The 24,809-nt window shown below is 44.5% G+C and overlaps 1 protein-coding gene and 1 long non-coding RNA gene across 4 annotated transcripts; one reads left to right on the top strand and one right to left on the bottom strand.

Annotated features, from left to right (window-relative positions):
* Positions 1 to 9,769: 9,769 nt before the first annotated feature.
* Positions 9,770 to 13,285, bottom strand: LOC134161934 (uncharacterized). Its single transcript, XR_009964147.1, has 2 exons — positions 13,255 to 13,285; positions 9,770 to 10,354 (listed from the first exon to the last, which is right to left on the bottom strand). It is a non-coding gene; the product is annotated as an uncharacterized LOC134161934 (long non-coding RNA).
* Positions 12,202 to 23,508, top strand: IL17D (interleukin 17D). Of its 3 annotated transcripts, none has more exons than XR_009964139.1 (4): positions 12,202 to 12,258; positions 12,384 to 12,673; positions 21,523 to 22,021; positions 22,996 to 23,508. XR_009964139.1 is itself a non-coding variant. In XM_062615291.1 (4 exons), the coding sequence occupies exons 1-4, from the start codon at positions 12,244 to 12,246 to the stop codon at positions 21,952 to 21,954; spliced, it is 597 nt and encodes a 198-aa protein (XP_062471275.1). In that variant the 5' UTR covers positions 12,202 to 12,243; the 3' UTR covers positions 21,955 to 23,508. The 3 variants fall into 3 exon arrangements, 2 of the variants coding, with proteins under 2 accessions (XP_062471275.1, XP_062471274.1); XM_062615291.1 differs by having other exon boundaries at positions 21,523 to 21,808; positions 21,949 to 23,508; XM_062615290.1 differs by having other exon boundaries at positions 21,523 to 23,508.
* The last annotated feature ends 1,301 nt before the right edge of the window (positions 23,509 to 24,809 follow it).

The raw sequence follows: 24,809 nt of genomic DNA, 5'->3' as shown, positions 1-24,809 counted from the left end.
TCTTTTATAATTGATTTTTATTTTTTAAATAATGCTGAGGTTATTTCACTCATGCATAGAAACTACACAGTTACTCATTGCAAGCTGTACCAAATTTGTAAAGCTTTTGCTTTCAGAGATATGTGCAGTGATAACAGGAAACACAGCAGCCTCTAAAATTTCACCTTTTGGTGTGAAATACCTCAAAGCACTGTTGTAAGGCTGAAAGTCCCATATCCTTCTTCCAAAGCCAGAATTTATTTAAGGCTTGTGAATTGACTTTCTGAAAATGTTTGGATATGACCTTGGTCATCTTTAAGGCCCCAGTTCAGCAAAGCACTTAATACTGACACTGAAGAAAGCATCTTAATTTTAGTCTATCTTTACCTGAACTAGGGCCATTTTGCAGTCTCATGGCAACCTCCTGGGTATTTTTGCAGTTACAAAGATGAGGTTTCATTTTTTATTTATTTTGAGTGGTCAGAGTAGGCAGGATTTCAGTCTGGTTTGTTCAGTATTGCCAATTGGATTAGATTGTGAACCTTAGGTTGGGGGTTGTGTCCCTGACTACACAGAGGTAGCTGAGGCTTTTTACAGCCTCAGCTGAGTATGTGCAAAGATGTTAGTTACAGAAATCGTTATTTGTGGCATATGAACAGAACAAGTTTGATCTGCAGTCATTGAGACATGTTAAATAGTAACATGGGATACCTGATTTATATCACTTTTCAGAAATACAAATATTAATCAGGTGTTCAGAATTTCTTAATAATTATTTGCCAAGCAGGTATGCTGGGTTGGCAGGGACTTGTTTTTAAAACACTTTTGGGAGTTTGGTGCAATAGTTAAGACTTTGTTTAACCTCACTTGGAGTATTGTGTACAGTTCTGGTGTCCTCAAAATAAAAAAGACATGGAACTGTTGGAACAAGTCCAGAGGAGGGCCACATGGATGATCAGGGGACTGGAGCACCTCCCATATAAAAATAGGCTGAGAAGGTTGGGGCTGTTCAGCCTGGAGAAGAGAAGGCTGCGTGGAGACCTCATAGCAGCCTTCCAGTATCTGAAGGGGGCCTATAAGGATGCCAGGAAGGGACTCTTTATTAGGGACTGTAGTGATAGGATAAGGGGTAATGGGTTAAAACTTAAACAGGGGAAGTTTAGATTGGATATAAGGCGGAAATTCTTTACTGTAAGGGTGGTGAGGCACTGGAATGGGTTGCCCAGGGAGGTTGTGAATGCTACATCCCTGGCGGTGTTCAGGGCCAAGTTGGATGGAGTCTTGGGTGGCATGGTTTAGTGTGAGGTGTCCCTACCCATGGCAGGGGTGTTGGAACTAGATATCTTAAGGTCCTTTCCAACCCTAACTATTCTATCATTCTATGCTTTGAAATGTTAAGGATTCAGTCGTCTGAGATATCCAATGCTCGTTCTCAGTGCTGGTGCTTAGACTGTTTCCCAGCTAGTGACACTGGAAAGTTCTCTTTGTACCTTCATGAAATGTTCTTTTCAGGTTTTAAAAGCATCTGCGTGGTCTTCTAAGATGTCTCTGCAGGTGGTCAGAACTACTTCTGTAATGGCACGTTGTAGGAATGTAGTTCTGTGGGGGTTTTGGTACAGTTAATAAACTGCTTTATATGTAATGTGTTTCACATGATACTGGTGCAGCACTCGGTCTAGGACTGCACCAGCTTCTGCTTGGTGGTGTACGCAGAGCACATTCATCATGCAGCTGAAGAGCTTGAATACCACCCTGCATCACTGACGTGCCTGGCCAGAGCAGCCTCTAGCTTTATGACTCTGTTCAACTCAGCTGAGGAGACCTGCTGTGTCTTTTTAGAATGAGAAATACAGAAATGCATTGCCTCTCTTTTCTCCGGTGAGTCCCCAGTTTCACTGCACATTTTGCCATTTTACTTTTTTCCTACCCTTGACAGTAGCCCAAGCCCAGTGCACACCTCTCAACACAGACTCCGGGTGCTGTTGTCAGCTGGGTATATTCTGGATCCACTGCAGAACTGACAAGAACTTGCTGTCTTTGGCACTGGCCAGTCATGACCTCTCCTCACTGAGGCTACCGCTGCAGCCCCACCACTGCCAAAACACCGACACCGTGTACAACAGCGTGTGTTTTGAATATTTTCAGTGAAATGTCAGCCAGAAAGGCAAAGGAGGGGAGATGGAAAGGCAGACAAGCTGCCAACTCTTCAAGAACTCAGGCAGACAACCTTGTGGTTACACTTCAGACCCAGCTTTCTCTTGCCCATTCTTCAGTGCTGCCCTGTGTGCTGCTCTGGTCATGGCATGACATGTTTCTGGATATCATGGTAGTTCTTTTCTGTCAGGCTTTCAGTCTCGGAAGACCTGGACCTCCAGGATGCAATGTGCCAAGCAGGAGGGAGCACTTTCAGCTATTGACTGCAGTGGAGCAAGGTATCTGACTAATCACAGTAGGAGGAAGTATCTGGGACCATGGCAGGGAGCACAGATAAACCTGTGAAATAGCACAAAGGAGGACAGGCATGATACTGTCATGGTCTTCTGACACATAACCCATTGAGTAGAGCACCTAACAAAACATGGCAGTCGTACAGACACATCCATTCAGTGGTATGAATTATGAATTTGTGTTGGGGCAATCCAGGCACAGCTACAGGCTGGGCAGAGAAGAGATTCAGAGCAGCCCTGTGGAGAAGAACTTGGGGGTGTTGGTTGATGAGAAAATGAACATGGGCCGGCAGTGTGCACTCACAGCCCAGAAAGCCAACAATATCCTGGGCTGCATCAAAAGGAGCATGACCAGCAGGTCGAAGGAGGTGATCCTGCCCCTCTACTCTTGTGAAACCTCACTTGGAGTATTGTGTACAGTTCTGGTGTCCTCAACATAAAAAGGTTGGAACAAGTCCAGAGGAGGGCTGTGAGGATGATCAAGGGGCTGGAGCACCTCCCATATGAAAGGCTGAGAAAGTTGGGGCTGTTCAGCCTGGAGAAGGCTGCATGCACCCCTCATAGCAGCCTTCCAGTATCTGAAGGGGGCCTATAGGGATGCTGGGGAGGGACTCTTCATTAGGAACTGTAGTGACAGGACAAGGGGTAACAGGTTAAAACTTAAAGAGGGGAAGTTTAGATTGGATATAAGGAGGAAATTCTTTCCTGTTAGGGTGGTGAGGCACTGGAATGGGTTGCCCAGGGAGGTTGTGAATGCTCCATCCCTGGCAGTGTTCAAGGCCAGGTTGGACGAGTCCTTGGGTGATATGGTTTAGTGTGAGGTGTCCCTGCCCATGGCAGGGGGGCTGGAACTGGATGATCTTAAGGTCCTCTCCAACCCTAACTATTCTATGATTGTATTTGGTTTATGACTTGCCTATAGGAGTGTTTCTACAGACTATCATGGAGATACTGATCAGCAGCAGTTTTTTGGTTGTGTTTGCCTAGAAGCCTAACTGTATATTATATAAAATTCTGTGTTTTACAAACAGAATTGCACTTTTATTCCACTCCTGCACAAACTCTTAGGAACTTCTGGAGCATGCCGTTTCCCATAGCATGAGGATCTGATTATATCATGCTCTGGGTTATGATTTACTTGCACGTTATTTTGTAGGCACAGTTGAGCTTGTTCTAAACTGACAGAAAGCCATGTGGTCCAGCTCCAACACTGGCATGATAAGACCTGCTGACAGTCTAAATGATTTAGTCCAAGTTCATCTCCTTCAAAACCATGTTTACTATGGCTGCATCTCTACTACAGTTCCAAAACTGCCAGGGCAGGCCCAGAGCAGAGGAGCCAATGTGTAACCATCCATACTGTAAAACCTGTAGCACACTCCCCAGTACAATTTTGGCCTGTGACTATTAGCAGTCTCCCAGGCAACTCCCTTGCATGACCCAAAGATTCATCTGGGCCAGGAACCATTCTTCATAAGCAGCTTCAGTACAGCCTCCTCCTTCTGCTGTGTGAGACCTTCTGTGTGAAAGAACATGGGATGTGACATCCCACCTGTACTCGAGGCTGGAGAGTGATCTCTGATGAGGACTAATACAACTGAAACCTCTTAAGGAGAAAGAAGCTGTGTGCATGTCCAAAGTGCCACATCAACACGTTGTTGCAGGGCTTCAAGGTTTTTTAGTAACTGAATACATCTGCATAGAATCAGAGAATATTTAGGGTTGGAAAGGACCTTAAGATCATTTAGTTCCACCCCCCCTGCCATGGGCAGGGATACCTCACACTAAACCATCTCACTCAAGGGTTCACCCAACCCGACCTTGAACACTGCCAGGGATGGAGCATTCACAACCTCCCTGGGCAACCCATTCCAGTGCCTCACCACCCTAACAGTAAAGAATTTCTTCCTTATATCCAATCTAAACTTCCCCTGTTTAAGTTTTAATCCATTACCCCTTGTCCTATCACTACAGTCCCTAATGAAGAGTCCCTCCTCAGCATCCCTATAGGGCCCCCTTCAGATACTGGAAGGCTGCTATGAGGTCTCCACACAGCCTTCTCTTCTCCAGGATGAACAGCCCCAACTTTCTCAGCCTATCTTCATATGGGAGGTGCTCCAGTCCCCTGATCATCCTTGTAGCCTTTCTCTGGACTTGTTCCAACAGTTCCATGTCCTTTTTATGTTGAGGACACCAGAACTGCACACAATACTCCAGGTGAGATCTCACAAGAGCAGAGCAGAGGGGCAGGATCACCTCCTTCGATCTGCTGGTCACACTCCTTTTGATGCAGCCCAGGATATGGTTGGCTTTCTCAGCTGCAAGCGCACACTGCTGGCTCATATTCATTTTCTCATTGACCAGCAACCCGAGTACTTCTCCACAGGGCTGCTCTGAATCTCTTCTCTGCCCAGCCTGTAGCTGTGCCTGGGATTGCTCCGCCCCAGGTGTAGGACCTTGCACTTGGCATGGTTAAACTTCATGAGGTTGGCATCAGCTACAAGCGTGTTGAGGTCTCTCTGGATGGCATTACTTCCCTCCACCGTATCAACCACACAGCTTGGTGTCATCAGCAAACTTGCTGAAGGCACACTCAATCCCACTGTCCATGTCAGCAATGAAGATGTTGAGCAAGACTGCTCCCAACACCGATCCCTGAGGGACACCACTCGTTACTGGTCTCCAGATGGACACTGAGCCATTGACCACAACTCTTTGTGTGCAGCCATCCAGCCAGTTCTTTATCCACCGAGTGGTCCATTCATCAAATTGATGTCTCTCTAATTTAGAGACAAGGATATCGTGTGGGACAGTGTTGAATGCTTTGCACAAGTCCAGGTAGATGACATCAACTGCTCTACCCCTGTCCATCAGTTCTGTAGCCCCATCATAGAAGGCCACCAAATTGGTCAGGCAGGATTTCCTCTTAGTGAAGCCATGCTGGCTGTCACCAAGCACCTTGTTGTTTTTCATGTGCCTTAGCATGCCTTCCAGGAGAATCTGCTCCAAGATTTTGCCAGGCACAGAGGTGAGACTGACTGGTCTGTAGTTCCCCAGGTCATCCATTTTCCCTTTCTTGAAAATGGGGGTTATATTTCCCTTTTTCCAGTCGTTGGGAACTTCACCTGACTGCCATGATTTCTCAAATATGATGGACAGTGGCTTAGCAACTTCATTTGCCAGCTCCTTCAGGACCTGCGGATGGATTTCATCAGGTCCCATGGGCTTGTGCACGTTCTGGTTTTTTAAGATGGTCTCAAACCAGATCCTCTCCTACAGTGGGTGCAAGGTCTTCATTCTCACAGTCCCTGTGTCTGCCTTCCAAGACTTGGGTGGTGTGGTCAGAGCCTTTGCCAGTGAAGACTGAGGCAAAGAAGTCATTCAGAACCTCAGCCTTCTCCAAATCCTGTGTAGCCAGTTCTCCCGAGAGCTTCCGGAGGGGCCTACGTTGTCCTTAGTCTGTTTTTTATTTGCTGCGTACCTATAGAATCCCTTCTTGTTATCTTTAACATCCCCAGCCAAGTTTAATTCTAACTGGGCCTTAGCTTTCCTAACCTGGTCCCTAGTTTCCCAGACAACATCCCTGTACCCTTCCCAGGCCGCCTGTCCTTGCTTCCACTTATTATAAGCCTCTTTTTTCAATTGAATTTTCCTCAGCAGCTCCTTATCCATCCAAGGAGGTCTCCTGGCCCTCCTGCTGCACTTCCTTCTGGTTGCGATGCGACACTCCTGAGCTTGGAGCAGGTGATCCTTGAATATCAACCAAGAGTCTTGGGCCCCCCTGCCCTCTAGGGCTATATCCCATGGAACCTTACTAAGCAGGTTCCTGAAGAGGCCAAAGTCTGCTCTCTTGAAGTCCAGGGCAGTGAACTTGCTGCACGCTCTTCTCACTGTCCTGAGGATCTCAAATTCGACCATCTCGTGATCGCTGCATCCAAGGCTGCCCTGGAGCGTCACATTTCCAACGAGCCCTTTCCTGTTGGTGAGCACGAGGTCAAGCATGGCACCTCTCCTTGTCGGCTCCTCTATTACTTGCAGGAGGAAGTTGTCTTCTACACAATAGAGGAACCTCCTGGATTGCTTGTGCCGGGCCGTACCGTCCTTCCAACAGATGTCAGGGTGGTTGAAGTCACCCATGAGAACAAGGGCCTGTGAGTGTGAGGCTTTTCCTATCAGTCTATGGAGTGCTTCATCTGCAGGTTCTCCTTGATCAGGTGGTCTGTAACAGATCCCCACAGTAATGTCTCCCATAGCTATATTCCCTTTAACCCTGACCCACAAACTCTCTATTGACTGCTCACCTGTCCCCAGACAGAGTGCCATACTCTCCAGCCTATCCCTAACATAAAGGGCAACTCCCCCTCCCTGCCTGCCAGGCCTGTCTTTTCTAAAGAGCCTGTAACCTTCCATTCCAACACTCCATCATAGGAGCCATCCCACCATGTTTCTGTGATGCCTATTATATCATACCCCTGTAGACATGCACACATCTCTAATTCCTCTTGTTTGTTCCCCATGCTATGGGCATTTGTATAGGGGCATCTGAGCTGAGCTCCAAATGAAGCTGGCTCATTGGCTGGAGCAGCTGGAATATATCTGCATTGCTCCAAGCATTTATTATAGGTTCTGGCAACTGACTGGGTGTGTTGGGATGAAATGATGCCCCCTCCCCCCACACATCTAGTTTAATGCCTTCTTGACCAGTCTGGCAAGCCTCCTACCAAAACCACCTCCACCAGCCCCCAGTAGACCTGGCCTAGAAACTTGGGTCCCGTGTTCAAGACACCCTGACTGTGACACCACCCTTTTAACCATTTATTAACCTGGCCAATCCTCCTAGCTTTTTTTAGGTCCTCCCCTGTATCCTGGAGAATTGACGAAAAGACTATCTGAGCTCCAGATAGTGTGCATGATTCTGGGAGCTCAGGCCTCAGAGAATTGTGGCCATGCCAGTGGGGTGCTGTGTCCAAAAAAATGACCTGGGTTACACATGATGATTGCACTATGTTGATGAGATGGCTCTGCCCCCATCCTGGGGGTAGCTTGCTTGGCATTTAGCTTTGTTACGTGCATTGTGTTCTCTCCTGCCATGTAGGATACCTGCAGTCCTGCGATGGGTCTCAGAAACCACAGGAATGGAAACACTGTGTGAGCTAAGTAATTCTACCTTCATCCCAGATATTCAAGGAGAATTGTAATTAGTTAGGTTTGGTTGTCCATCTCCAGAAGCCACACTGCAGGTATGTGTTTCCAGCACCATTTAAGCCCTGATTTTGTGTTTATCATTCTGGAATTAATATTAAAATTCCTGAATAAAGTGTTGGCAAATGCAACAGGACTGCTATTATATTAGTTTGTTTGTATTTTTATCTTGGAGGGAAGCAGTATTAAACCTAGGAAAATGCTAATGCTCTTGAGGAACTGACTCATGAGCTATTTTAGATTGTATTATGAAAAATGTATCAGTCACAATATTAAACAGTCCTCAGTTAATCTCTCAGACCTGGGATATTCTGTAAGTCTTCTCCAGCATGCACTGGATTCAGTTAGATGCAAAGGAATCTTTCTCTTCACATGTATGAAAAATGTCTCTTTGTACAGTCATGACCCTATGAGTCCCTGTCATTTTACAAAACAGAGAGAAATTCAGTTTCCTTGGATAAAGGTGGAAAGTAATCCCGGCAATTCTATCCCTTGACACAGACATTTGTCTTGATTCTCTCTAGAGTTTTCTGTGTCTATTACTGCTTCAAAAGTGGATGGGGGAATAATTCCTTTGAGAATAACCTCTTAGAGCAGCAGCTTTGGAGGCTAGTTGGTTACCCTGGTGATGACCAACTTGCCAGCATAAGTAGCCAAATTTAACTGACTACCTGGGTAGTAGTTTGTTTATTTCTAAACAAGGCTAACTCCCTAGTATCAAAGCATTCTTATTCACACATTGCATGTTTCACACTAAACATCCTTCACTACACACTGCATAACTCATTACTTCCAAAATAAAGCTATTGTAGAGTAACATGGAAATTGAAAGCTGTACAAAGAAACGGTAAGTAGTTCTGAGAGTCTTGCGACAGACTGTTTCTTTTCTTGGTTCCTTTGAAAGTGTAGTATGAGGCCATAAGAAATTTATCTAATTTCCTAAGATTTGATTGGTCTTGATTTCCAAGGCTCAGATGCTTAACTTTTCAATGGGAAGGCTGGTTTTAACCTGTTTGCTCCTCAGTTTCCTCCTTTGCAAAGTGAAGGTCATTAAGGACTCTCCACTTTGCAAGAATTCAATTTTGCAAAGCTAAATGGCCTAAAAGCTGTAAAATATGCTGAGGTCATGCTGTAAAAGATGCTATGCTGTGGAAGCTGCTATGTGCTTCCACTGCAAAAAAAAACAGTACAATGCTCACAAATGCAGGGAGAGGGAATGGGAACAGAATCAGCAGTTTGGGTGACAGGTTATCTGCAAACAGAATGTGAGGGAGAAGGACATCTTTGGGAAGTAATTTAATTCTCTGCCTGAAGATTTATACCTGCTGGTGATGCCAACTGAATGTTTGTTTCATACAACAATATGAGTTGTTCATCCTGAAGGTCTATACAATGATTTTTAAATGTTTTTCACATCATCTTTTGCAATAGAGATGGGTTCTCATTAATGTACATGCTGCTGTAGCAGGATGGGGATGAACATTTGGAATACGCCAGTTTAGGGCAATAGTATCATTGCTGTGACAAGCACATTACTGTGGCGTCATTCATAATGCTTGTCACGATAATGTGCTTTATTTATGTGTGAACCATAGTATCTGGAACTGGCTGTCATGCCAGGGCAGCTGTGGAAGACAACAACCCCAACCAAGAGAAAGTCCTGACAAGGTTGCTTGTTGGTGTCTGGGAAGGACTACATTCCTGCTGTCAGAAATGGCGACTACCTGCCGTAAACTCGCACCTGAAACAACATGGTGGTCCCTGTTGTGGGAGGGGCTTCCTGCTCTGAGGTCCCTGTAGGGCTGGCATGAAGGGATGGATGGCTGGTGTGAAGAAACGGCCATAAGCCAATCACAGAGCACATGAAAATGAGTGGGTCACATTTTACAAAATGGCACTCGGTGCCATTACAAAATAGCAAAGACTTACGTCCTTTGGTGAGCAGGATGAGGCATGACACAGTCTGTGGGCTCCATGCGGACCTCACCACCAGGTCAGCTGTTGTCAAGGGCCCAGGAGGGGTGTTCTGTGCTCTGTCACTGGGAATTTTCACATGAGGCCATCAAAGGAAAATATCTCATTGGCTTGTCTGTTTTCTCTTAGAAAGAGAAATTCCCTTTAGATTCACATAAAGGTACATATGGCTGCTATTCTGAATTTATTGATTGGAATACTATAATATATTACATCAAATCCAGGACAGACTTTTTATTATGAAATATTTTTTTCCCCAGTATTTCATTATACAGGTATTTTAAACCCCCTCTAATTCTGAGAAATTTATAAATCAAAGTCAATGACAATGATACTGGTACTTTAGTAATATCATAGTAACTTCTCAAGCCATGGAAGAACCTATGTTTTGCCAAAGTGTAAAACTGTATTTTTTATGATTCAGATGTCTTTGCCGTGAGAACTGGCATAGCTCTCTTTCAACTCCCATGTAATGGAATCTTTGCTGCCCTTCTGTGATTCTTATTGTTATTTGAATCCATGAGATAGCTAATCAGACAATATGATGCGACTAATGTATAGAATGAGAATGTTGTCTAGATGAGGCTCAAAGCCTTAAACTCACTGACAATTCGATGTCTGTGCCACTGTTTCCTTCTGATGTGATTTTTTGAGGTGGACCACTCCCAGTAATGTCCATGCATATGAAGGAAGTTCATAAAAGTCATGTTTTGCAAAGCCAAGTGTGACATCCTCACGGTACTCTGAAAGCACTAAGGAAAGATATCATAGGAAGAGTAATATAAAAAGATCTGTCATGATAAATATTAGTCATGTTGCCACATATATCACTTTAAGGTGTTGAAGTAATACATGACCAGATGTAGCGCAGAGCTCAGGGGTGAGCCTGGACTGAGCTAAATGGACAACCACCTTGCCCCAGCCTGAGAATACAACTGCAAAGGAGAGTTCCGAATTCAATTTTAAACAAAATCCTTCCTCAGAGTTGAAACCTGATTCGAATCCCATACAGTTCAAGTTTAAGATACTGCTCATGAGTGATACTGACTTGTGATGAATAAGGTACCAAACCCACTAAAAATCACAGTTAGATTCAACTTAATCACTTTTCAGAAATCATGAAATCATGTCAGTTCATCACATGGTGAATACCAGGTCATTCTGTTTTAATTCCAGCCTGGTCTGTGAAACTGATGTCCTCTATTTCTGTGGTACCAAGCTGGGGTTTCACAGTCCTTGTATGACTTATGAAGCTATTTCCCCCTTATTCCTGACTAGTATTTTCATATTTAACTATCCTTATACTAAATGCCTCAATGGACATGCAGGGCTTGTCTCTTGAGGCATTTAGTTTAGATACAAAGAAGTTCTTCCTGGTAGGGTGGTGAGGCACTGGCACACGTTGCACAGAGAAGCTGTGGCTGCCCCTGGATGGGGCTTTGAACAACCCGCTCTAGTGGAAGGTGTCCCTGCCCATGGCAGGGGGCTGGAACTGGATGAGCTTTAAGGTCCCTTCCAACCAAAACTATTCTGTGCTTCTGTAAAATATTTGATTCAAGTGATAAAGCCTGGTTGTAGTGCAAACAGTTTCAGTGAGGCACATCTTTTATGGCGCAGAGTACTACAGATGCTTATTTTTGTGGGTTGCGTCATAGACCCTGAATATATTGCATTATGTGTCTGTTAAAAGTGCCAGTAAACCAGCACAGAATGGATGGAGCAGTCATCAGAATTGAGACGTCAGTTTCATTTAGATATGTACAAGTTTCTCTTGCTCTAAAGTAGACTTTATTTTTAGGCAGCAGAGTGACACTGCAGTGGGTGCCTGTGGTAGGCCACCTCAGCAGGAATAACGAGTGCATAGGGCCTTCTACAGGCAGCTGGAAGCCACCTCATGTTCACCAGCCTGTGTCTTCCTATGGAACTTCAACCACCTCTGTGTCTACTGGAGAAACAACACAGCAGGGCTGTTTCTGGAGAACCAGACCAGAGGTGCTACCTGGTCTGTGATCCCAACCCCCTACAAGGGACAGTGCCAGTTTCTCCACAGTGATCGAAAGAGCCCGGACTGTAGCAGTTCCCTCCTCAGCTGCAGTTACACAGCCACAGTTATGCTGTTTTCAGCTGTAAATCACATCGTTTTTCCCTCATCATCCTTGACACTTTAGCTCCGACGGGGAGGCTTTGCCTCAATCCCGTGCCCTAGCCCCGTGAGTCCCACTCGACACGGCTCGTCTCCGACCCACGGATGCCGTGAAAGGGAGCGCCCGCTTCCTGACAAAGCCCCGGCAGCCGCAAACCCGCAGGGAGGGCCGGGCGGGTGGCTCCGCGGGGCAGGAGAGCGCCTGGTGTGGGACCGAGCCGTCCCGTGCCCGCGGTCCGTCCTAGCGGCGGGGGGCAGGGTGGTGGGACCGTGCGAGTGCGGGACCGGCCAGCTCAGCGCCGAGCGCTCTCCTCCTGCGTGAGCGCCTAAAATGTTCCTGGCATGCGAGGCCAGGGGAGATGCAGTGAGAAGCGGGGCACTTTTCCAACAGCTCCTCCGCCGAGAGAACCAGTGGCACGGCACGGCGCGGCTCCGCAGCCCGCTGCTCTCCTCCGCAGCCCGCTGCTCTCCTCGGCTTCCTCAGGCAACCTGACCGCCATGCAGCGAGGCAGGGTAAGGGGCTGCGGGCTGGGGCCGGGCAGGGCGGCCCGGGAAAGCGCCCTGACAGCGGGCGGGGGACTGCGGGGTACTTCTGGGGGCGCCCGGTCCCTTCCCCGCTGACGGCGGCGTCGTTGCAGGTGCTGGCGGCGCTGCTGTGCGCAGCTCTGCTCCCGCTCCGCCCGGAGGCCGTCAAGGCGCACAAGCGGCCGACGCGGACCCGGACCTGCGGCGAGCGGCCCGAAGAGCTGCTGGAGCAGCTGTATGGGCGGCTGGCGGCCGGCATGCTCAGCGCCTTCCACCACACCCTGCAGCCCGAGCCCGCGGGCCGCCCGCACAACGCCAGCTGTCCCGCCGGGACCCGGCACGCTGGCGACAAGAGGTTCCGGCTCCCCGTCAACCTGCGAAGCGCCTCGCCCTGGGCTTACAGGTGACTGCGAGACACCGGGGGAAGGAAGGAGGGAGGAGGTGCAGCCACGTCAGGGGGCGAAGCGGTGTCGGGTCCCCGCGGGCTGAGGAGAGCCGGGTGTGCTGTGCGGGGCGCCCCGTGCCGCCCTTCCCCGCGCGGTGCCCGGGAGGCGCCGGTCCTGGGGGAGACTGCCGCAGCGGGCAGCAGCCGGGGGGAAAGGCGTTACAGCGGGCGTCCTGACAGGCAGAGCTAACGTCAATGTGTAAAAACTTGTGTGGGGAATGCAGTTAAGGGGCAGAAAGAGAAGCGACCGAGGTGGAGCAAGGTGAGAGATGGGGCGCGCACACACCCGGGAGAGCACACCGCCCCTCAGAAAGTCACTTATGGCAAACTGTCGTATGTGAAGTGCACTCACAAGACCCTCAGCAAAGGACCATCACCAAGAAAGCGCTCCTGGCTCCATAGCACCCCAGAGGACTCGGTTGCTTTTCACGAGATGTGATTCCAGACACGGTGCTGGTTTCTAAAGTATATCCGAGTACAATGTGTGTGTTGTTACATACCAGCAGAACCGTGTCTTCACTTACCCGCCACAGACACACCTAAGGGCTTGCTGTTCGCTTTGCTGTGGGATAGGCAGGAATAAGCACTGCAATTCTCTACATCAGCTCTTTCAGCCTACACTTTGGAAACCTGCCTCCCCTCCCCAGGGGCTGACAGGCTGTTTTTAAGGGGGCATAAAAACAACTAAATAAGGCAGATCTGTTACTAGGCTGGTTAATACACAACAGAGCACATTATCTGTTATTAGGCTGGTTAATACACAACACAAGGGTCTGCACTTACATAGGGAACTCTGGAAAAGCTTGGAAATAATTGGTTTAGCACACTAAATGCAGGGTGTGATCACATTCTCACTATCAAGTCTGCTGGTAGTTCTGTCTGAACACCACTGGCAGAATTGGGTTTTCTGTTTTCAGCTTTCTATAAAGACTCTGCAGACAACAGGAAGCTAAAAAAATGTACAAACATAAAAGGAACTGACTTCCTTGCTGCTTTATGTGTATTATCTTTTGTATATACCTTGATGCAGTTACTGTGTATTCATCAAACTTAAATATCTCCTTGTTAGTGATCTCCAGTAAACATTTATTTTGTGGCATGGGTTTTGCCCACTTTTAGCTTAAGAAGTAATCTTACTGAGAGAAAAATGGTTTATTTGCTCAATAAGCCTTTCATAAACTAAGTATTTTTAGAAATAGTATTTTTAGTAATACATTTTTTGTAAGCAGACTGAGGGTTTCTAAGCTACCTAAGTGTACAACAAGCAAGTATGATGAATGGAACACCTACTGTTAGGCTCAGTTATTTGCTATGTTGGTCTTGCCAAATACTAGTGCTATCAGACAATTGTTCTCCTGGTCTATACCAGTGCCTGCCGTGCACACATCTTGTTGGGCAGGTACTTAATTTTCAGTGGGAGCTCCGCAGAGGCTTGCTTCTTAACTGAGAACCAGGTGCTATTTGGAGCCTGGCTCACAGAAAGTTCATTAAAAAACTTTGAATCACTGTTCTTTTCATCAGAATGTTTTCAAACAGAGCACAAACCATTCACATACACGTGTCTTGGTGACATCTCCAAGCAGAAATTTTAAAAGGTAGTGCAAAAAGTTACTACATCATTAAAGGCAAAATCTAAAATTACATTTAGGGGAAAAATTATTTCTGTAGGATGAAGAGGCCTGAGTAAACTGTCTAGTGAACAGATCTCATTTACAGCTTTTTTCTTGATTGATTTTTTACTGTATCAGTAGTGTGCAATGGGACAGCAACAGACAGGCAAGATGCATAATAACAGTGTAAAACTTTCATAAAATTGCTCATTATGAAGGGTAATGTGCATTTGCTATTACAACTTGCTGTTTCATAGATTTTGAAGCCAGGTAAAAGCAACATGAACATCTCATCTGACCTGTGGTGTTCCACCCCTTCACCCTGGAAGCAAGCTCCCAAACCCAGTGAGAGCTACTGCCTGCCTATAAAAAGGATACACAACTCTCCATTAAAGATTGCAAGTAGTGGCACGTTACATCCTGCCAGTGGATAACTGTCGGGTTAACATCCTCAAATCATGAGTTTGACTATGTGAAACCTGTGCCAAGATCTTGCCTGCCCCGTTTCAGCATCTCACAGACATCCTGCTCTCCAACTTGTTTTCTGCCCCTAAAGAGTTACAGTGCAATTGATTTCTGCTGTGTGCATAAAGGGTCTTTTTTGTTCTTGCCTTGAATTTTAATGTCTGTGATACCTCATGCTGTTTCTTTGTCTTCATTGGTGTTGCAGCAGTTCCCATTGTTACCATCTGCAGATTTCATTAACATACTATTTATACTCCCTATTCCAAGTCATTAATAATAAAGATATTAAGTCTGGCTCTACTTACCTTACCCTGTATATCTCCCTAGGCACCTGCTCCCAGCTGCTTAACACTGCTCCTTGTAATTCTTCTGCTTATATGACCGTTCAGATCAAGTTAACTGAATTTTTTTCATATCAGCATTTGTGAGAAAGAATCAAATACATTACTTAGAGATCTGTGTATAACATTCACACGTCACGTATATCCAAGTTTGTTGTTCTGTTTATTCATGGAAGAATGGATTGATTCAGACCTTGTGTGGCTACTTTCCTTGTCTTTGTTCTGTGCTTACTATTCATTTTCTATTACTTAGTCTTTAATTTGGTTATACAAAAATCAAGACTTACATCATTTTTGGCTTGCTACAACCCGGAGATACAGTAGTTGCACATGTATTGCACCACAGATCCATCTGGTCCATGATCCTGCTGTTGGCAGCAACCGACAGGTGGTATTTGAGGCAAAAGTTAAGGGAAAAATATTAGTTCATCTGTCTGATCCTGAAATTCCATCCTGATGGCCACAGGAGATCAGTATATAACTCAGGGCACAAAGTTCAATCGTATGAATTGCTCTTTACTCTGCAGAACTATAAAGAGACAGCAGAGTTCCCTGAAGTCAGTTGAGCAGAGTGGAATCTCCAGCATACTGGATTTGCTCAGCACTGCAGGAAGTTGGTCCAAGAATTACCCAGTTTTTTTTAAAAACAGGGCCAGCAGCAGAAGCTCTGCTGTGAAATCATCGGGCTGACTGTGTGCCAGTGTCTGACATCCATCCAGGAGCTGCTTGTCCTTTCTAGCATTATTACGTGAACAGCCAAACCCAGAAGGCATGGAGGCTGTGTACATGGAGGTACTGGCAAGGGCTGTGGTCCTTGGATGCCTCTGTGGTTCACAGTTTCTTCACAGGAGTTAGTGATACGGCTTGTCCTGTCACCTAAAGATCCCTGCCAACAGCACAGGGTGGGTGCTGTGTGGTAAAAATTAGAGAAGCCATAATAATGGTGAAAGTTTAACAGCTCCAGAGGTGCACACACAAGCTGCTCATGGACAGAAGCCATGATAAAAAGGATTAATTTTAAATGCGTGCCTAAGTGTTTGCAGGGTCTGATCATAAAACTCTTGAGTAATGCTTGAAAAATCTGATCCCACCAAACTCAACAGCACATTTACAGGTTGTGTGATTTGGTGTTAAAGGCCAGGTTGGACGGGGCTTTGAGCAACCCTGCTTCATGGGAGGTGTCCCTGCCCATGGCAGGGGGGTTGGACCTGGATGAGCTTTAAGGTCCATTCCAACCCAAACCATTCTGTGATTCTGTGATTGGTGATTCTACTTGTGGTGCTCCAGAACATAGGTACCATTCATTAATCAGCTGTATACACTAGCTTTATTTTTATTCTCTGTTGTTTTAAGGTTATAATAACATTCGTAGCTAGTTTGTAGGAATATTCAGACTTCTGCAAACACACTTTGCACAAATTTAGCAAAAAGTCTTCATGTGTATTCAAGAAGTCATTCTGGTTTTGAATTTCCAAATCTCATGGCTTCTGTGTTTGTCTCTGGGGCCTAATCCTGCATTTACTAAGGCTTAATTTAAAGAGATCGTGTCAGTGTTATCTGATAGTGAAATCCCATGTTAGCCAGTCCTTCTCTCAAACACTGCCCAGCTTGTTTTTTCTACTTTTCAAAACCCAGTTTCTTTGGTTTAGTGCTCATCTACATAAAATCTTAATAACAGTAATACAGGCAAGTCTTTTATTACTGATAAAAGCCAAGCTTGTCTGCAGTGCTTTTGAAAAAAGTTACTCAAGAGGGGGGCTTTCCTTTAAAAGATACTCCAGTGATTTTCAGGAACCTTACCCAACACATTTTCCAGGACTTAACATTATCATGTGGCACAGTATGCATATCCCAAATATGCAGCCAAGGGAAGGAACAAGGGGATACAGAGCTGCCATCATTTGAGTACTTTTCATTTGAGTACCTATTAATACAGCTCTTCAGAAAATGACTGTTAGCACTAGGTTATTTTATGCAAGCATTGTACTTACTACCTGTATATTAAACAAAGTAAGCAGAATGTGAACAAAAGAACACCTGCTATGGAGAAATAAATGTCTTGCCAAGAGGGAAAAGAAAGTTGTTAGCTCTTAATCCTGTAAGTATTTCAGTGTTAAGGGCTGATGCTCAACTTGTCAGACTTCTGATAACATCCAGCTGTTAGCCTAGCACTCACAATCATTTTCTGAAGGGTTGGCTGTATCTGCCTGCTCTAGCTCAGCATCTGACCCACAGGATTTAGAAGCTTGGAAACTATGGAGTGATAATAAAAAAACTACATATGAAGGTAGCGGTACAGGGCAAGACAGATTAAGTCTTTCCAAGAGTTTTACCTCTGACAGAAACTTTTCTCTTGACTTTCCAGGCTTGGTAAGTAAAAGGCAGGAAGTTTGTTTTTAACTGGGAGCTCTCAAAGCACTCGTAGGGTCATAAGAAAAAGCAGCCTAGAAGTAGTCACACTTCATAAGCAGTTCCAGTTCAGTACAAAGCTGCTGCTTGTTCCAGCAGCCCAGCACAGCTCACTTCTCCTATCATTTGTAAATCAGTGCCTTGCCAGTGCAAGGCAGAGTTAGCCCTCTATACTAGTGACCTCAGTTCTCAGGACAAGGGTAACCCTCATCAAAGTGGCTGAGCTGTCTAGTTTGCAGCAGTGGCCACAGCAAATGACACCACATGCAGGGGACACTTAGGTTCCAGTGGAAAGTTGCTCTTCTCTGGTCTTTCACCACTCTTCCCAGCTGCTTCTGTGAAACTATCTTTCACTACACATAGGAGAGAGTCAGTGAAAACTTGGAGCATGCATTTTACCCAGTTCATTAACCTGATTAAACATGTTTGCCCTGTTCTAGGAGAAGACGTAAGAACATGACATGTAGTGCTTTGGCATAATGGAGATGCACCAACCTACAGAGGCTGAGGCTGTGGTCATTATAAGCACAGAGTGATTATGTGCAATACATGCAAATAGAGGAAACGTGTCACACAGCTGCATTTACATGGCTGATATTTGTTAGTGGTTCAGATCCAAATCAGTCTGGGTTGCCCAGAAAGTTAAATATGAGACTTCAGTTATATGGCCTTTCGTAACAGGTGTAAACTGAAGAACCTTGGATACAGCTCCAAATTTCAGTGACTTTTGAGTTAAGCATTTAATTTCAGGAGGCATTACTTAAAGCCTTTAGCCTTAAATTCTGGTATGAATGCAAACCCATGCCTGTATTTTTGTCCCATCTTTGGGTTTGGATCCTCTCCAATTCCTTCCAGTCCTCACATGATAGAGTAGAGGTATCTGCATCAAACTTAGTAATATAAGGTGTTTTTCTATGGAAAGTAGAAAACCGCACCACACCATCCTTCCAAACCCCCCTCATTTATACCTGACTTTTGCCATGTGAGAATTTGGAGGGGGGAGTTTGTTGTGGACCATGATTCCAGTGACAGTGTGCTCTTGTTATTAGTGAAATCTCTTATGTTTGCATTCAGAAGTGTGTTCATGCTTTCCAGTAACATCATAAACCAGGTGCTAGAGATAATACAGTAGAGGAAATACCAGTGACTTGACATATGGTGTGTTTAACAATCCACCACTGAAATTATTCACACTTGACTTTGAAATGGGAATGTATCACGGTAGAAAAGCCTGTATTTCACATTCTTCCCTTCTGCTGGCTACCAGACGTTTTATTTCACATTGGTGTGAGATCCTGTAACATGAAGGTATTTCCTGGGGAAAGTAAGTGAGTATAAATGGGACAGAGAAGCTTTGCAAAAAAATACCTGCGACATCGCAGATGTCTGGCTGTAAGAGAACTGGTCGGATTTTTATGAGAGGAAAGCAGATTTCTTAGAAAGACAATACAGATTGAATGGTCACTGGGAGAAGAAAAGGTCTCTTTTCTTTGATGACAGGATGATCAAGTTTGTGTTTGACCAAAGCTGTGATTTCCAGGTTTGTTTTAACCTGATGAACTTGTGATACTTCTGAAAAGGGCAGCTCCTTTCTTCCCCCATCTACAGGTGCTTGTTCACACTGCTTGTTTGTCTGAGGCTCTGTGTATACGTGGCAAGACAGCTGAAGGACCAAAATGCAGCTTTTGATGAAGTTATCATTCAGCTGAATGAATTCCCTGGTCAATCATGTGAGCAGAACATCGGTATCAACCCAGGCAGGAGGGAGAGTCAGGCTGTCTCATTTGGCAAGCGCACATGTTGTTGACTCTAAGTGACTCCAATCACAGCTCGAGGCAGACTATTGCAGTCTCTCCCTCAGCTGAAACCTCTTCTCATCTCAGGGACCACCTGAAGAGATAAAAGGCTATCTACTACTTTGGTACCTAAGGGAGAGGTACAAGCCCTGGGAAACACAATGTAGGGATCACTTTTAATCTGTTGTGGTTTTCAAATGCGGTTATTTTGAAACTTCTGTGGGAAGGGGCGTTGTGTACCCTGTAGTTTGTATCATCCCGTAAATAATTATACTGATGACAGGTATTCAATTTATTCTTTCTTCACTTGATCTACTGTGTGGTGGTCCTATCCTGATCCCCAGTAGAGGATGGCTTAAAACCCAGTGCAAGAGTTTTTACTGTTTTCGCAGCACTTCACATCACAGTAAATATTACAGGCTTGAACATTCTCTGGCATTGCATATCTGTTACTCGGGTTTTTAGCCTCAGCTGCTGTAATTTCCCATCTCAACATGGGAAATGATTTAGTGTGCAAGAAAAAGGATGTTCCACTTCACTGTTAGGAAAACTTACCAAAGTAAAGAGGGGGAGAAGTGCTGCAACAGAGCCTTTGGTAGGCTGGCCATCTCCTGTGGAGGTTCTCAAGAACAGGCTGGGCAGACATGGGCAAGGACATCTGAGCTTTTGGAGGCATTTGGACTGGGTGACCTCACAAGGTACCTTCATGCTCTCTGCCTGCCAGTAACAGCCTGTAAGATACTTCTGCTGTGCACCATGTGTAGTTCTGACCATCTGCTGTGTGGAAGTAGGAGCAGGGGGAAAGGGCAGAAAAGGCTTTTGTGTTACCTGACAGGTGGGTAAGTGCTTCTGATAACATATAGGGGGATGTCAGAATCCTCCCAGGGAGGGGAAGCACCAAGAGGCAGGGGGAGGTGCTTCTGGGCTGAAAGCTTCTCCAGCCAGAGAGCTGTCATCCTGCTCTGGATGGACAGTGAAGCAGGGCTAGGTTTGTAACAAGTCTGAGAGCAGAAGGTCATCTGGATGAAGCTTAGAGGTACAAAGAGGACAGCTGGCATAGACTTGAAATCCTCTTTTTCTGGAGGTGCAAACATCATTTCTAGAAAATTGACACACAGCTGTAATAACGTACAAGTTACAGCCATGCCCAGCAATTGCTTCCAGTATATAAGCAGGGAAAGCAGGTAAAGAACAAACCAACAGATACATCCCCACCACAATAAGCAGTGTGGCTCTGTACTGCAGTACCTACACTCCTTGTGTACTTACTCTTTTATTGCCAAAAAGAAAAAAAAAAAAGCAAAATTTATCAGCTTTTACTCTCTTTGCTGAAAACAATGGCTGTAGGTCAGCCAGGATCTGTGTGACTTGAGACCATGTATCACATCTTCATTCTGCATCCAACAACATCCAGAGAGGAATGATGGAACTTGGACTTTGTTGGTCCAAGCTGTACTTATGTAACAAGACAGGCCATTGGTGAGTAAAGAGAAAGGGTAAAGCAAACTGTAAGACAACAAAAAAGAGAGGCAATACTGCTGAAGCTTTGGGGCAATGCTTTACTTCAAAATGTAGCAGGTGAAGGCAGAACGTTAACCTCAGTGTGGGCATGGAAATGTTACTATTCTCTGGTTAGAGAGAAAGACAGTGCAGATGAATTACAGAAGGAAATACTGGTTCTGCTTTCAGAAGGAAGGCACCTTTATAACCCCGAGGATACTAGGGAGCAAAAGCTATTGCAGAAATAACAGTACAATGTAATTTTAAAAACATGATGTCAGAGCTTCAACAATAATAATGTTAACAAGGATTTGTACCAATTTTTTAAGAAGTAAAGGCAGATCAAAAGTTTGGAAATGCCCAAGTGTCCTTCTTGATGCCCTGTTTACCCATTCAGTCCAAAATGCAAAACTTAACTCTGCTGCAGCCCCTGAATCACAGTGTTAGAAAGCCAGTCACTTCGTATTTCAGTGTGCGCTACAGGACCTGATCAGTTCTACAAGTCGTCTGTGGTTTTTATTTTTATTTACAAATAAGAAGACAGACAGCAACAGCTATTTTTCCTGGCAGAGAAAATGAACATTATATAAATGTTTATGGTCAAGTCACATAATAATAATGTTTTCCAGATGAATATATCTATTTTTAGGGACACTAATGAATCTTTGTTATTTGCTTCCCTATAGAATTTCTTATGATCCCACAAGATACCCTAAATACATTCCTGAAGCATACTGTCTGTGCAAGGGCTGCCTCATGGGGATCTTTGGTGAGGAGAGTTTCCACTTCCGCAGCACCCCTGTGTACATGCCGACAGTGATCCTCCGCCGCACCTCCTCCTGCGCAGGGGGCCGCTATGTCTACACAGAGGATTATGTCACTATCCCAGTGGGCTGCACCTGTGTACCTGAGCAAGAGAAAGAGGCTGAAAGCGTAAATTCCAGCATAGACAAGCAAGAAATGAAGTTGCTGGTAAGCCAGAACAAGCCGTCATCAGAATGAAGAATATATAAAGTGTCACACTGCAGTATTGGCTTCATATCATTTCACCACATCAGGAAACTGCACCACAGCAGCAAACACACTGACTTACATTCTTTTTCTACTTACAGTTATAAGATGGAAAGTTTTGTCCAGTCACATCATTAGAGATGACAATTCATGTTAAGAACGTCTTTAGTTCATGTAAGTATTTGTTGCAAATTTCAAAGTTTTTTGGTTTTTCTTAGAGCAGAACACTTTCACTTTATCCTTGCTTATTCACAGTATGTTTTAGAATATGATGCAGCAGTAAGACACGTTTGCTATTACTTTAGCAGACTACTGGTTGTACATATTTTTAAGGAGTCTCTTATACTCTACTTCTGAATACTCTTATATGAAGATCATATAGCTGCCATACACATGCCAGTTCAGGAAGTAAAAGGGATATTTCTCATGCTGGGAGAGCCTCCCTTTATGTTGCATATCTCAACTCCAAGCAGTGTTCTTGGCTGTTACATCCTTGGCTGTTTATACCCTACAGGAAGGAAACCTTTGCTGATTTTTAGCCATTCATGAAACAATATTCTATCAGTTTGCTATTTCTAAACTTGCCAAATTTCTAAGGGTACTAAAGCATTGAGAAAAAGCATGCTAGAATCTTGTAAAACTGCAGTGGACTTTTTGGATGTGGACTAAGTCTCATTACACAGAAAACATTAATTGGAAAAAACACAGTTTGGGTCCCAAAGACTCTGTATTAGATTTTATTAATCATTAACTGCCTGTTTCTTGTGACAGAACTGTATTCTGAACCCAGGACAACAGTTGAAAAGCCAAAACCTGTTTCATGTTAGGAGATTCCCTATTAAAAAAAAAAAAAACAAGTTAGAAGGATCAGGCTTCATTGCAGGTCCACTGCAGATGAGTGAACAGCCTAGGTCTGGACTTTGAATGCTACAGAAGTCATTGAGGTAACTCCCAGCCAATCCAAACTCATATCCAAGTGATTGATACAATGAGCGTTGCTCAGTTTTCTTTATGCTACACATAATAGACAATTGCCTGCAAATGATGCTAGTCCTGCAGAAAAGCAGTCGTCTATCCTTGCAGCTTGTAGGAACTTGATGGCTAGCCCTAAACAGAGCCCCTAAATACAAAAAAACTTGCATTTCCAGATCAAGAGACTGAAAGTTGGCTCAGCCTAGTGCTTGAGGATCAGGAGTAACCAGGCATACCTTGCACAAACAGAACTCCTCAGAGGGCCATATTTGTCAAAGTTGATAAATCTCAGAATACACAGCAGAGAATGTCTTTTACAGCTGAAGGATCATGACTGCAATACCATTACAAAAACCAACAAACACCATATGCAGCAATGTATCTGCTACATCAAGAATCTCAAAATCAGGCTTAATGCATTGCAGCTAAAGTCCCTACACAAACACAAACTCCTTTGGAATGTCATTGGATGAAGAATGGAAAGACTAAGAGCTAACCAGAATTAGCAAGTTATATAGAGAATGAAAATCATATGATAACTCCTTGTCTTGGTGCCTTATTATTGACTCTGCTTTTTATGACTCAGTCTAGTACAACAGTATTTTTATAGTGCAATCTGTATAGCTTCTTACAAAGCCTAAAACAACTTTAACTCCAGAATCCAATAAAAGATTCCCATCACAATGTCAGATTGAAGTTTATAACTGCGTTTCTTCTGCAAATGCTTTTCCACAATTCTCCTTGTCTTTAGATCTGTGTTTCCTCAAATTGTGATGCTTCTATCTCAAGGGTCTCCTCAAAGGAGAGTTCAAAGAAGGTCATAAAGTGTTTATACTGCTCAGAGAACAGCTAATTGCCTAGCTGCTGCCAGAAGTGGTAGGTAGTTACCTGGTCTCTGGAGAATGTAAATACTTGCAGCAATTACATCCACTTTTCCTTCCTCCTAATGTGGAAGAGCTTCTCACCCTCTGAAGAGAGGAAAATGGTAATCAAAGACAGAGGGGCTGAGAAGTGAAACAGACCCACAAACCTGGAGGAACACTGCAAGAGATGATCCTTGCTTAGGCAGTCTGACTTTAGGGGTTCATTATTGCGGGTTTTTTCTACACACACTTCAGACAGGGTAAAGTTGGACTTTCAGACTCCACAGCATAGAAAGCAAAGTCTTCACAGTAAAAAAAAAACCAAACAACAACAAAAAAAGTCAGGGCACACAGCCCTTAACCTGTAGTAAATACTCAGAAGGGCTACCAGCTACAGCTCTGGATAAACACTGTCCTCCAGCAAAATGCATCCCTCTGCCCACACACTTACCTTATACAAATTTGTCTGCAATATATGAGTTGCCAGAGCACATGGACTCATTTGCATGATATGAAGAAAAAGAATCTTTCTGTGGCAACTCCTGTCCTTCAGGCATAAATTATGGAATCATTTTCAGGTTTCCCAAGTAACAAGAGCATGTTCTGGGAATTCGTGGGAGCTGCAGGCTAAGATCAGGTAAATGGAACATAATTGGTCTTGCCAATCCAAAAAAACAGATGCTTTAGTTTACACATAACTTCAGGAATTGGATGACTGAAAGGAAAGTACTAGAGAACTACAAAACCTCAGTGGATCAATAGATTATGTTGGCGACCTCCTTCTCGTCATACTGCAACAAGTGCAGAAAGCTTCCTGTGGTTACAAGCAACCTCATGTTATCTTACTTAGAAGCCCATTTTCCTTTTTTAATCCTTGCTCTTGTCTGTGGCAGACTCTTTAGCTGAGCTAATTTGCTTCCAGCTTTCCAGTTAGGTGTCTGTTGAAGCCTGTGTTTGTGTTCTAGCCTGAGCAACTGTTTGATAATAATTTGTTGGTGAACAACTGTTTGTTAATACTTAACATCAAGAACTATTAGCTACACAAACATTTGTTAACCTTCAAAATACCCCTCCATATATAAACCCTTTCTACATTACTCATGTGGAAAACGTTGAGTATCAAATGT

Source organism: Pezoporus occidentalis, unplaced genomic scaffold, assembly GCF_034315485.1.
Source record: "Pezoporus occidentalis ecotype Australia unplaced genomic scaffold, CSIRO_AGI_Poc_V1 ctg18, whole genome shotgun sequence".
NCBI classification, from domain to species: domain Eukaryota; kingdom Metazoa; phylum Chordata; class Aves; order Psittaciformes; family Psittacidae; genus Pezoporus; species Pezoporus occidentalis.
Note: the sequence above shows the minus strand (reverse complement) of the source record. Positions and strands in the feature narration are given on the sequence as shown.

Coding starts and splice junctions, on each gene's coding strand:
- IL17D (XM_062615290.1), top strand. Junction 12,674..21,522: donor GCCTCGCCCTGGGCTTACAG/GTGACTGCGAGA, acceptor GCTTCCCTATAG/AATTTCTTATGATCCCACAA.